At 38.9% G+C, this 13,113-nt stretch overlaps 1 protein-coding gene across 12 annotated transcripts in view; it reads right to left on the minus strand.

Annotated features, from left to right (window-relative positions):
* The window catches only part of ANKRD44 (ankyrin repeat domain 44), a 144,483-nt gene that overhangs the window by 11,660 nt on the left and 119,710 nt on the right, over window positions 1–13,113 (minus strand). For all 12 annotated transcript variants that reach the window (XM_052791788.1, XM_052791780.1, XM_052791785.1 and 9 more), the window contains 6 exons: window positions 10,090–10,291; window positions 6,116–6,194; window positions 4,941–5,058; window positions 3,691–3,907; window positions 2,790–2,877; window positions 213–296 (listed from right to left, as the gene is read on the minus strand). In XM_052791788.1, coding sequence (XP_052647748.1) covers window positions 213–296; window positions 2,790–2,877; window positions 3,691–3,907; window positions 4,941–5,058; window positions 6,116–6,194; window positions 10,090–10,291 — 788 coding nt within the window. The remainder of the gene's footprint in view (window positions 1–212; window positions 297–2,789; window positions 2,878–3,690; window positions 3,908–4,940; window positions 5,059–6,115; window positions 6,195–10,089; window positions 10,292–13,113) is intronic.

The following is a 13,113-nucleotide window of genomic DNA, read 5'->3' on the forward strand; positions in this document are numbered from 1 at the left end:
GTACTATGAAACTGAATACTTCATAGTATCCTTGCTTCAAGTGAGCCACCATTTAACTATTGCAGTGTAAACTGCTGTCTGAAAGAGTCAGCATGACAAGGCTTAGCTCAACTGTATCAGATAATGATTAGTCCCAGAGGTTCAGAAAGAATTATGAAAAATACTAGATGGATTCATGAAGACGAAATGCAATTTGTTTAAGAAACTATTACCTTCCTTTATCATCTCTGCAATTGACAATGCTGGCATCGATGGCTCCGATGAGCAGTGATGCACAGTTTTCATGATCATTGATTCTGCCAAAGACAAGACATTTTCAAAAAGGTAAAAAGTCTACATCTTTTCCCACTTTCCAATATTAATTTACTTCACTTCCCATTAATATTTCTTATTGGTTATTTATAAGTTATCCTAACATACCTTTGCCATAATGCTTTCAGTCACATTTCTGATTATTCATCATCTCTCCATTTAACCAAACTGTATGTGATACTACGAATTTCAGTCTCTAAAGCAAATCTGATCCTGCAATTCACTATGCACAAAGGTAATTGAAAGTGGAGCACAAATCTAGGATTAAAACCTTAATACTTTAAAATCCTTTAGCCTAAATGTCAAACACACCTGGATCTGGAAAGCACTCAGTCATAGATACCTACATATAGAAAGCTTTATTCTAATGTTTTAGGTAGTGAAGCCCATGTCTCTTCCAACTCACACATTTAATACTTTTCCTTGATGGATGTACTCAATTAATACTCTTTCTGGTTATTGTTAATTTGTCTCATTTCATTATGAAAATGAACAGTGTTTAGTAACAGTATTGGACATATAGTATAGCTAATACACACACACACTGGATTAGCAGCTGTTTTCATTTTAAATTTGCAAGCATTTTTAAATTGCACACATTTTTAATGGGTTTGAGAATTACATACTAGTTTAAAAGAATATAAATATTGAAAAAAAAATCTTCAAAGCCATCACTAGAAATTCAGATTTCATATACTATGTTTCAGCCACAAATTATTTTAATTTAAGCAGAGTAAGAACAGTGCTTTATATATGCTTTTATTTCTCTAATATATTGGGGTTTTTATAATTTCAAAGTTTGATACATGATGAATTACCTTTCTACTTTCCAGTGATGTGAACTGTAGAAGGGAAGCCTACACAATAGGAACCCCTATCATTACTTCTGGAAGACATTCATTCTTCTAATAGAACATAGAATAGAATACAGTCATTCTAATTGTTGGCAGAAATTAGGAAGGTTGGCATTTGATTTTTCAGTGCTTAATTCCTCACTCTTCTGATGGCTTAGATGTTTTAATAAGCATGTTAGGTCCTACAAACTAAAGTATTCTTGCATTTTAAAAAAAATGCATTTGCAATTATGTTATGAAAAGTTACGATTTTCCTCTACTAGAATCCTTCCCATATGAAAACATACTGCTTTATTTGAATAAGGAGTATGTATAAAACACATTGTCCTGGTTTCAGCTGGGATAGAGTTAACTGTCTTCCTAGTAGCTGGTACAGTGCTATGTTTTGAGTTCAGAGCGAAGAATGTTGATAACACTGATGTTTTCAGTTGTTGCTCAGTAGTGTTTAGACTAAAGTCAAGGATTTTTCAGCTTCTCATGCCCAGCCAGTGAGAAAGCTGGAGGGGCACAAGAAGTTGGCACAGGACACAGCCAGGGCACCTGACCCAAACTGGCCAACGGTGTATTCCATACCATGTGACGTCCCATCCAGTACAGAAACGGGGAAGTGGGGGGCAGGGATTCGCCGCTCGGGGGACTGGCTGGGTGTCGGTCGGCGGGTGGTGAGCAATTGCACTGCGTATCATTTGTACATTCCAATCCTTTCATTATTGCTGTTGTCATTTTATTAGTGTTATCATTATCATTATTAGTTTCTTCTTTTCTGTTCTATTAAACCGTTCTTATCTCAACCCACGGGTTTTGCTTCTTCTCCCGATTTTCTCCCCCATCCCACTGGGTGGGGGGGAGTGAGTGAGCGGCTGCGTGGTGTTTAGTTGCTGGCTGGGGTTAAACCACGACACACATGCATGGAAGAAGACGAATAACTCATAATAGCGACCACCTTTTTGTTGTTCATAAGTAATATGAGAACTTTGGATACAGAGTCTGCCTCTACAACCCACGAATCCCTTTGGCTAGGACCTGGGTAAGAAGTACCAAACCTTCAAGATAGAGGTTATCTCAGAAGGAAAAAAGACCATGAAGAAAATCTGTCTGGAAAACACTCAGCTGAGGATGTCTTTCGTTGTTTCAAATCCTTCCTTCATTAATGCTTTGTTCCTATTGCTAAAAAAAATCATCTTGATTCTGACAAATTTCTTAACTTTCAGCCATTGGGTTTCAAAGGAACCTCAAAAGCTCATACTTACATGGACCAAGGCCCTACCTATAGCCCAGGTCATGGCCTAAGAATAGAAGAGCTATGAAGTTCCAGCCTGTGTGAAGAAAAGGCATAGGTCTGTAGTTGTAAGCAAGGGAAAAGAAACTAGAAAGGGAGCAGAAATGCAGCTATTTAATTACGAGTCAGAATTTCATTAAATAGCCTAAATGTATGAAATTTATGCAAAAACACTCTTTATTCTGCCACTTTTTCAGCAGAAGTATAAGCACAATTTTATGATCAGCTTTCAAATTATTTGCTCATGCAAATAATCTAAAAAAAAAAAAAAAGGCGCTTTCTTTTCAAACTGCTACTTTTTCCAAACCTATCCTAAAGCATTTTTACTGGAGATATCTACTTACACGGCACAGTGCAATGGAGAGAAGCTATTACCATAGAATGTGCGGAAAAATTTTTGTTCCAATAGTACCTCTATGCAGTTTTCATGACCTATAAGAGAGCAGACATTTCACAGTGTTGCACAAAGCAAGTAATTAACGTAATTCATATTAGGCTTATACAGATTAGAATGTAACGCTAAATTCAAATTTGAACACAATGTGTATATAAGCTCTTAAGTGATGAAATTATAAACAGATTTTTTTTTAATGTCAGCAGCAAGATAGATCCAGCCTAATATTAGCACTTACTGAAAAAAAGGAAAGGAAAAAAAAGGTTCTTTTTTATGTGATATTATGTATGTTGCCTTACACATCTCCAAAGATGGTCTTAAATGATGGTATTAGGAACCTTACTCCAGGACATATTTTAGGGGGCATGGTTAATGGTTGGACTCGATGATCTTGAAGGTCTTTTCCAACCGAAATGATTCTATGATTCTATATTAAGCAACAAGTTCAGATTATCCAGTTTAGGATAATCAGTTCAGTTCAGAACATCCATCTATTCACATGGTCTCTTGCATCAATAAATAAAAAGGTGACACCTCAAAGGAGCACTCCTGGCCCCACAGAAATCGACGAAAATTTCATCACCGATGTCAGTAAAACCAGAATTTCACCCTGGCCTCCTGTGACTGGGAGCAAATGAGCTGCAAAGCCACTGGGAGGTATTGCTGGAATTTCCCTGGCTTCTGAACTGAAGGGTGAACATAGCAAATGCTAACTACAGAGAGCAAGTAGAGGGGAGATAATTTGCCTCTTCATTTCAAGCTTCTCAAAGTGTTAGGCTGCTTTGTTATCATGTTTCGCTAAAACTGAAGCTACATTTGAACTTGGCAAAAGTCCACAGGGAGAAACTTACCATTGTAACAAGCCCAGTGCAGTGGTGTATAACCTTGATTATCTTTCAAACTGCAGTCTTCCTCTGAAAGTGCTATCTGCAGTAATTCACTCAGCCAAGTGGCGTGACCCCGAGCTGCTGCAAAGTGCAGAGGTGTTCTGCCTCTGGTGTCTTTACATAAAATAGATACTTCTTTCTCTAACAGCATCTGAACACACTCTTCATGCCCAGTCATAATCTGATAACAAAGAAATGAGTAAAGAGGTTGACATAATACAGATTCTTGCATAGGAAATATGGAATATGATTGATGCCTGTGAACATGAAACGGCCTGGATGGGATTCAGAAGGCAGAGATGAAAGCTCCTTTGCTCCCATGAGTACCTATGATAACTGATACACTGAAATGTATTTGGTGCTGTCTTGCAAAGGCATTGATTGCTAGTCTGTGGAAGAGACTCCACTAAGTGAGGCACAAAGCAAGGAGGAGTTTAAGACTAAGGAAGCAGATGAACAAGGGGTGAGGTTCAGAAAACCTGAGTCTGGCTTCTCAAAACCATGCATGAATGTGAGAGAAGAACTGAGGAAAAAAAGGATCAAGAATATAATCTGAAATACGAAAAGCTGCTTTAACAGCTGGCCAGCTACTGCCAGTGACCTCTGTATCGTACATAGGTTAGCTTTGGTATCTTGGGCATGCTCACATATTGCTATCAATACAGAGCAGAATTTTTATGCCATAGCTTTTATTACGGACTTGTGCTGGACTCCTCAGCTGAACTGCTCACTGCAGTTATCATAGAGTTCTGTATAAATATCAGCTCTTCCATCAACTTCACATTGCTGACTCCTAGAAAAGATTATATCTGCTTCAAGTTTCACTGCCTCTAGGAAAGACTTAAGGCTTACTTATTTACACCATCCTCCCCAAGAAAAATGGAAATAACTGCTGGGCAGTTCTTTTAAAGAAATTATTTTCAGAATTCATAAGGTGCTCAGTTATAAGAATAATGATTGCTATTGTAAAGTGTCTAGAGCCACGAAAAAAATGGTCTAATCAGTATTTTAGCTAATTGATTAAAGCGCATTTGAAACAAAGTCAAAAGCAGAGCATTACTGAGAGCAGATCTGTCCTGATTTTTACCTTGTTGACTGTGCTTGGTCATGTTTCCTGTCATTTACAGTATTCCCTACATTCAATATCCCTGTATTTTTAAGTGAGTTGTAGTCACAGTAAAACAAATAATTAAGAACCATAAAAATTAAGTCACCCCTCGATGTAAAGCTGTGCATCCCAGGAGATCAGCTGCATCTACAGATGCTTCTTTTTCAAGTAATAAAGAAACAGCATCAATGTGCCCATATGCCACTGCAAGCATTAGTGGGGTTCTGGAAAAAAACAAAACCAAACCAGTCACAGCTATAAAATGACATACTATTTGCCACTGCTAACTTAGAGGAACACAGAAATCAGGAAGCCCTGCATTTCTCTCCATTCCTACCCACAAACCTGTTACGTTCACCATACTCATTTATATAACACGCAAGTGAAGATCTTTTGTATGAAATTATTAAGATGTTTAACAACCAACTACCATGACTAAAATAGAAACAAACTCATTTGTAAGCAGTTTACAGAGCAACATCATTCAAGACAATCTGTTGTCTTAATAACCTACAATTACTGTTACCTCCAGCAACAGACACATGAGCTTTACAATACCCAAGTGTTGTGAATGAATGTCCCTGCTAGTTACCAAGATGATAACCACCCAAAGCATTTCTTTTGCAAACGCTGCACAATTGCTTAGAGGAGATGAAGGGACACGAGGAAACTATTCAAGCCAAAATTTGGACTAACATATCTTCCATTTTTTTCTGAAAGAGATCTGTTCTCCTTCTATTTTCAGATAAGACTAATACCATTTAAAATTGTATGTACAGTCAGATATGTTCCAGGCACGCCAAATGAGTTTTTTAAACCATTCATATTTTCACTTTAAAAATATACTTTATTCTCCCTCTATAACTATCATTTAATGAGAAGTAAAATTTTTGTAGGAACATCTCAGATGCATATGTCACCTCAAATAAACATTCTGTCCCACTGCACCAGCCTAATATACCAAGTAAACCCTGAAATAGCAATGTTTTAGAAAGAAAAAGACACTCTATAGAAACATCTCAGGAGCTCGTTAGCTTTTATTGAATCTGGCCTTCAGCATTTATGAAGAATTGTTTAAAGTATGAAGCAGAGGCTAAGATTAATGAATAATCCTTTCCACATGGCTTAGATCAGCTGAATGTGTACTTTGCAATCTCTGCCAAATTCTATAAGGAGAAGTGCAGGAAATACAGTATTTCAAATAAATGCTTTTTTTGTGAGAAGTCTGAGATGCTGTTTGAATCACAGAGCTGAAAAAAAACCATTACAAAGAAAACTTACTGTCCTTTGGCGTCTGTCACATCAGGGTTGTCTGCAACTTCTAGCAACAACCGTAAACAGGGTGTATGACCATTAATGACTATAAAGAGAAAAAGTATGTTTAATTAAAATATGTTTAATTTCAGGTACTTTTCCATTGGAATGTGTATGGATAAGAAATTTCCTTATATTCCACAGTATAAGAAATTAGTATTCCCACAATTTTCATTTAACTTGTGCTGATTAAATAGTGAGCTGTTTTTTCCCTGACCTCAGTAAGACGAGGATTAGTTCTCTTACATACAAAAATCCCAAATGAGTAAAACAGAAATCGTGATTTTCACTACTGAGGTTTCTACTAAACCAGACAGCATTTCAAAATCCCTCAGACCGAGCAGGCAGACAAGGCTTTCTGGGATCAGATTTGGAACGCAGTAGGAAGTCCGTCAGCAAGGCTCGTTAATTTTGTGTGCACTGTACAAGCAAGTTCTTCAGCGCTGCTATGAAAAAAGAAGCATCTGCAAAGAATGACCAATGATGCAAATGTCATATTCATAACAGCACATAACACCAGAGACTAAAATTCCCTTTGGGTTTTTCCATCTTTTCTCATTTAATGTTATTGGAAGCCACAGCTACTTCTCCAAAACAGGGTTTGCTTTTTAAAATGTAATCCATTACTGTTGGAAAACAGCTCTGAGTTACTACGTTTTGCAGGGCCTGACACTGTAAACCCATCTGTGTGTCAGCTGGCTTAAAGGCTTCAGCCTTTCATGGGATGAAGAGAACAGTATTTTCTTCTTCGAAAAATAATAATTCCTGTACTCAGTAGATATAGATTGTGTTCTTATTACAGCAAGTCATGCATTCACACTGCCTACACCCTGTGGGCTGAGGCAAAACCCTTGGACACCACCTATGTCACATCATTCTGGCAGAGAAACGGGCGCACATCATCACATTTAAATCACTCATCCAAAAATAATCTTAGTTGCTCTACCCAGAAAAATAAAAGACATTTTTAGTTATTTACCACTAAGTAATGCCATATACATAACATGTAAACAGTTCTTCAGGGCTGATGACTCACTGGCTTAGGGGAAAAAAAAGATCTGTTCCTTCTCCCAGCAGGAGGAAGAGAAATCATAACTTGTTCACACCGACATCTGAAAAGGATTTTGGTAAATGAGTTTTAGAACAGATACTCCCAGAAACTCTTAGGAGCTGACCCAGCGATTGTTAAGCATTACAGACCCTGCAGGGAACATTAGTTTTGCCAACAGAGCTACAACACTAACACCAGGGGAACATTTGCAATGGATTCCCCAAGCTAGCCAGAGGAAAGACTGGTGGTAATAAAATTATACAGGGAACATATAATTTAGGCTGAGGAAATTCTCCATATTATGAGGTCAGAGGAAGTCTATTCCCTGAGGGGGACACACAGAAAAAAGAAATACTTCATTAGGTGATTTCTCTACTAAAGTTACAAATCCCTTTACTGGACAGAGCTCTGCAGAATCCTGTAATCCAATCCACCACTTCAGGTCTCCTTAACCGCTGTGTTCAGCAATTGTGTTTGTGTAATTTGAAGGAATGAAGGCAAACATGTTTAAGGGGATGGGCACACATGCCTTCTTGTTTCTTTCCAGTGCACAGTATTGCACATATGAGTATTCGCTTTTATGTGTGCAAATCAGCACTGTCACTCGAGGGATTAATTCAGCAAGAATTCTGTTTGATTTCTCAAAATACACCATTTCACCTCTTACACTTGCACTGCAAATAAACTGCTCAATGCTGCAGTGGCACCACGCAGTCTCCAACAGGTGGCATCACTCTTTGCTAAAACACTCCTAACCAAAACGTATTGTTGTGAAACAGCATAATAAAAATAATCAGATTGCAAGTGGCTTTTTACTATAGTTGGAGATAGAAGCTTTACTCCAGAGCTAATTTCCACAGAACTCTGCATAGCTCTTGAGTGGAAGGTTCTAAACGCCCTCTTAATGGATATTTATGCAAAGTGCACTTATCTCACATTTGAAAGCCTCAAAATTCATGACAGTGATAAATTTCTTTTACTAAAAGTTCAAATATTCAACCCGTCCATGCAGTATTTTCCCTTCTGCTTAAGGTACATGTTCTCTTTAGCGTCTCATTCCTCTGTGTAGGATTTTCTTGCCTTTTTTTTTTTTTTTAAATACATACCTAACTTATTTTGCTTCACTGCAGATTTAAAGAACATTTTGCTTGTATCCCTGGAAATTCTTTTTTAATCTGAGAATTCAGATTAAATTTAATCAGACCAGAAAAGCCTACAATGAATCTTCCTACTGGTTTTACATGGAAGGCACTCATACTACAGTGATGGGGGCAATTAAAAAAGAAATTAAAATAGGAAAAAAACGCCCACAATCAGAATTTGTATGAAGGTAAGAAATGTGTGTTTTAAAAGAACACCTTTTATTCAACAAATCTACTCAATTCTACCCAACAGATTTAGTCAACAAATTAATATTTTAAGTCAGAGCTGCTAACAAAAACATGGCTTTGTTACCATTTACTTTTCTCAGTACTGCAGAACCCTTACAATTCAGCTGTGACAAGAAACCTATGTCACTATAACCAAATTTTTAAATAAATGCAAAATCATTGCTATAGTGATGATGTACCAAAGTCACACCTTGTTCATCATCAGACCCCAAGCTGTGTTTGAAGTGAAAGCTCTTGCCCAATACAGCTTCAGTCTTGTGGTGGCACTGATCTTGATTTAAATTAATTAAACCAACAGTTTTAACAGGGTGAAGATCAGCTGGATTTAATATTCTGTGTTTTTATCGAAAACAATGAAACCCCCTCTCACTGAATTCTGGTCTCAAACTTCTGACATGTAAACTCTGGCAGCACATCTCTATATCATTAATTTATTGTGGGGAGTAATGTACTCAGTTCTGATGCAAAATTTAAGAAGGCAGAAAGCATTTTTTAGTGTGCTGTGAAGATCGATTACATGCATTTTCTTCAGTACTGCAGACAACATTGATAATAGTCTATTTGATCTTATGTTTCTAGGTTGCAGCTATATGATCACACACAGAGAATAAAATGGTATTAGAGGATGTATATCCATTTTAATCTAAGAAAGATTAAAAGATAAGCAGAAAGACAATTAAGTCTGACCCTGAAAATAATTGTTATCCAATGAGGTGTTAATGTTATTTCCCACTAGAGGTCACTGCTATGCTTTACTGAGCCCCTCGATGAACAGCCAGAGGAGCAATGTTCCCCTTGGCACCTCCGCGTTTTTATCTGACAGGTACTTATTAAATAACAACCTTTAAATAAATGGCAAATTCTACATTTTCCAGTTAATTATGCACGTTGCATAATTAACACTCAACACATGAGGAATGGAGCAGACTCCCAGCAAGAGCAAGTTCACAAGCTAGCTCAGGAGGAGGGTAATGTCTGAAACAGGGGTGAATTTCTCTAGTGTTGCCACTGCAAAAGGTTGGAAGTTTTGAACACCAGGATAATTGCATCACCAATCAAAGCCTACCTGTATTTTCAACCTTTCTTCTGTAGGAGAAGCAGTGAGGCAAGTGTTCTCTCTTCCCCTGATTTTTTGGCAGAGGAACCATTAAGAGAAGGTGTCATAGGGGAAACATCACACATCTTAAAGAGTAGGTAGTAACAGAGAGGCAAGGTAAAGTAGAGGCAAGCAGCTAAGGGCAGAGAAGCAGTGGTGTGGAAAAATATGGGATTCTGTGTGAGGGAGGACTGAACCATAGGGACATAGGAAAAAAGGCCAAGGAAATTAAAGATAAAGGGTTCACTGTAGGACCTCAGCAAACAAGCAGCAGTCCTCAATACATGTCAAAATCTCCTTCTTCCATTTAGAAGAATTGTGCATAGGGATAGTAGGTAGGTAAAGGTAACTGCTTCTGTGTTGTAGGGTTTATACCACAAGTGTAACATAAGCGCACGCTCACCTGAAGCATGGAGGGGGGTCCTTTTTGTGACATTGTCTTTTACAGTAACAGAAGCACCCTGGCTGATGAGAGCTTCCACACACTCTGCATGTCCTTTAAATGCAGCCAGGTCCAAAGCAGTGCGTCCCTTCTCATCCTTAATATCCAGATCTACCAGAGATTGGAGAAGTACCTCCAAGGCTTGATGATGACCATTATAGGCCTAGAAATATAAAATGTGTCATGTAAAGAACACAATTCTTGTCTTTCAAAGACTTTCACATAAAACGTGAATAAAATCTGTCATTGTCAGAGTCTCCTAAACACAGTAGAAATCACACAGTTTTCTTGATTCCTTATGACTCTCCCTTCAACCTGAAAGGATCTTCCCAAATTACACTGTAGCCAAGAAACTAAAAAATTCCTAGTGTTTAGGAACAGAATTTATGATTGATTGTTTGCTTTAACCTCCTAATACAACCCAAGGTGAGGAATTTCAGACAATAATTCACCAATTCAGCACAGGTGAATCAACAATTCATTTTTCACATTATACAGTATCTTTCAGGGAAATGTTTGTTTCAAAAACTAGATTCACTAGAGTGATGGTGGTCCGAGGTCGCATGAATTATCACCTAACTGGGTGCTAAATTCAACACATCTGCTGGTCTCCAACTAAATGAAAGCGATTCTCAAAACGGATTTTTGAGCAAATACAAACAAATTTGACCTGCTGTTTATAGCTGATGCTTCATGGAGTACTCCTGCTAGTGGGATCATTTGGTACAACAACTACAGTGGACAAGTAATGCAATTCCAGACCTACAGCCACATTTGGGCCAACAGCACAAACACCAGTGACGTTGCAAACACCCAGTGGATAGCTCCAGAAACTGGAAACATTTCATTCAACTTTGTAGGGACTGCCCTCCTCTCCTTACTGTCAGACTCACAGAGAACATCCTTTTTATTTATACATGAACATACAATTAGTATTACCAGAGTTGAAGCAATTAATGAAAACAGAAGAGAAATGCAAACATCAAGGAACCAAAAAGCCACTGAATTTCAAGGTTAAGTAGTGGTGGCAGCAGCTTGCTCCTAGTGACCATTGTCAAAAGTTCAAAAGAAGAGGACAGTGCAGGGAACACTTGTTTCCCTGTTAGACCAAGAAAACTACTTAAGGAAAGCAGAAAGGCAAAGGCAGAAAAAAACCAGCAAAGGGAGATTAGGGCACAGGGAACCCATATCTCAGAAAGTACTCCGACGCAGTTGTCGGCTTTTCTTCTTCATGACAATTTTACTTGGAAAACAAATAGCAACAGCGTGATCTTTGACACAATATGAGGTATCTTGAAGGTGCCATGCAGACTGTATACCCCATCCTCTCCTTGACAGGATAATAAAGTTGACTTTTTCTTCCTGTTGGTTTGCCTTGTACAGTCATTCACTCAACCATGATCATAACTATGCACTATAACCTCAGGGAATAGCAGGTCAGCATTTTGTTGGCTGCTAATCCATCCCTTGTTTCTAAACCCTATTTCCATTCTAGGGTCAAATGTCTGTAAGCAGAGGCCTTAGCCGCTGCACTGTATCAGCCATTTAACAGGACTTCATGTTTTGGTGTAGGTTGCTGACTTTCTGGATCCACATGTGGAGAGATTCATGTGTACACTGCTAGACCTGGGGAAGGATGGCCACAGGCACCGTAATACATGCAAGGGTTTGAAACAAATGTCAGAGACACTCCTGGATAGCTGCAATTGAAGTGTGAAATAGTGATGTTTCATGCAAGCTTTTAATTTTTGAACTGTGGGTTTGGGGTGTCTCAGGTGAATGAATTGCTGTTAACCAGCAACAGCTATAAGAGTGAAAGCCACTGGCAGTGTCCTTGCAAGGATTCTGCCCAAGAGGGACCAGAGAGGAAATGAGGTTGCTGTCTGACCAGCTGCAGGGCAAGTCCCTTCCCTGCACAGGAATTTATGTTGGTGATAGTGCAGGTTGTAACTCTTCTTTGGGCTTGGAAGTGACAGTCTCCTTCCTGCAGTCTTCAAATTGCAGAAAAAAAGATAGGAAGAAGAGTTCAGTGACAAATTCAGTCTTTTAACCCAACTGTTTTGGCTCTTGTTCCCTCAGATTACATGTGCATAATTCAAATGTCAGGCCAGAGCTGTTCTGGCTGACTGGGAAACAGAGATATGATCGCTACAGAACTAAAACTTGGCCCTATTTTTGAGTAAGCAAGTTGCTTCCCTTTCAAGAGGAGGGCAGCTTCACAGTGAGGTTGGGTATTCAGTGAAGAGCCAGTCTGTGAAAGGTGTATGAGGAGAGGCTGAAAAAGCTGGGACTGTTCAGCCTCAAAAAGAAAAGGCTCCACAGGGGGTCTTACCAATGTGTATAAACACCTGATGGGGGAGCAAAGAAGACAGAGCCAGGCTCTTCTCAGAGGAGCCCAGTGACAAGACAAGAAGCAATGGGCCCAAATTTAAACATGGGAAATACCATTTAATGCAACCCCCCCCCCCCCCTTTTTACTGTGATAGTGGTCAGACATTGGAATAGATTGCCTGGAGGCTGTGAACTCTCTGTACTTGGAGATATTCAAAATGTGATGGGGCACAGCCCTGAGAAAACCTGCTCTAGCTGACTCTGCTTTTAGCATGGAGGTGGGACTAGCTGATCTACAGAGGTCCATGTCAACTTCAACTATTTTGTGATTCTGCACAAGAAAACTGGGAAAAGGGAGCTATTGTGCTCTCTGAGGCCACATGTGCTGGATCCCCTCTTGGTAACAGTTTCCGTGGCAGGCTCCCAGGGCACTGCTGGGGTTTAAGCATGCTTTCCCGCACCTTGCTGTGTACCAGACAGTTTTTTGCATTCTGCACATCTCCAGGAGAACATCAGAGTATCCCATTCCATGATCAAAGCCATAGGCTCAAGCTCCGGCCCCAAATTTATAAACTAGTTATAAATACAAGTTGCGACTTTCCATTTAATTTCACTTCAGTGTCATCTTCTTCTTACCCAAGTGTTAGAGTCAAT

This window comes from Harpia harpyja, chromosome 7, assembly GCF_026419915.1.
Source record: "Harpia harpyja isolate bHarHar1 chromosome 7, bHarHar1 primary haplotype, whole genome shotgun sequence".
NCBI lineage: Eukaryota > Metazoa > Chordata > Aves > Accipitriformes > Accipitridae > Harpia > Harpia harpyja.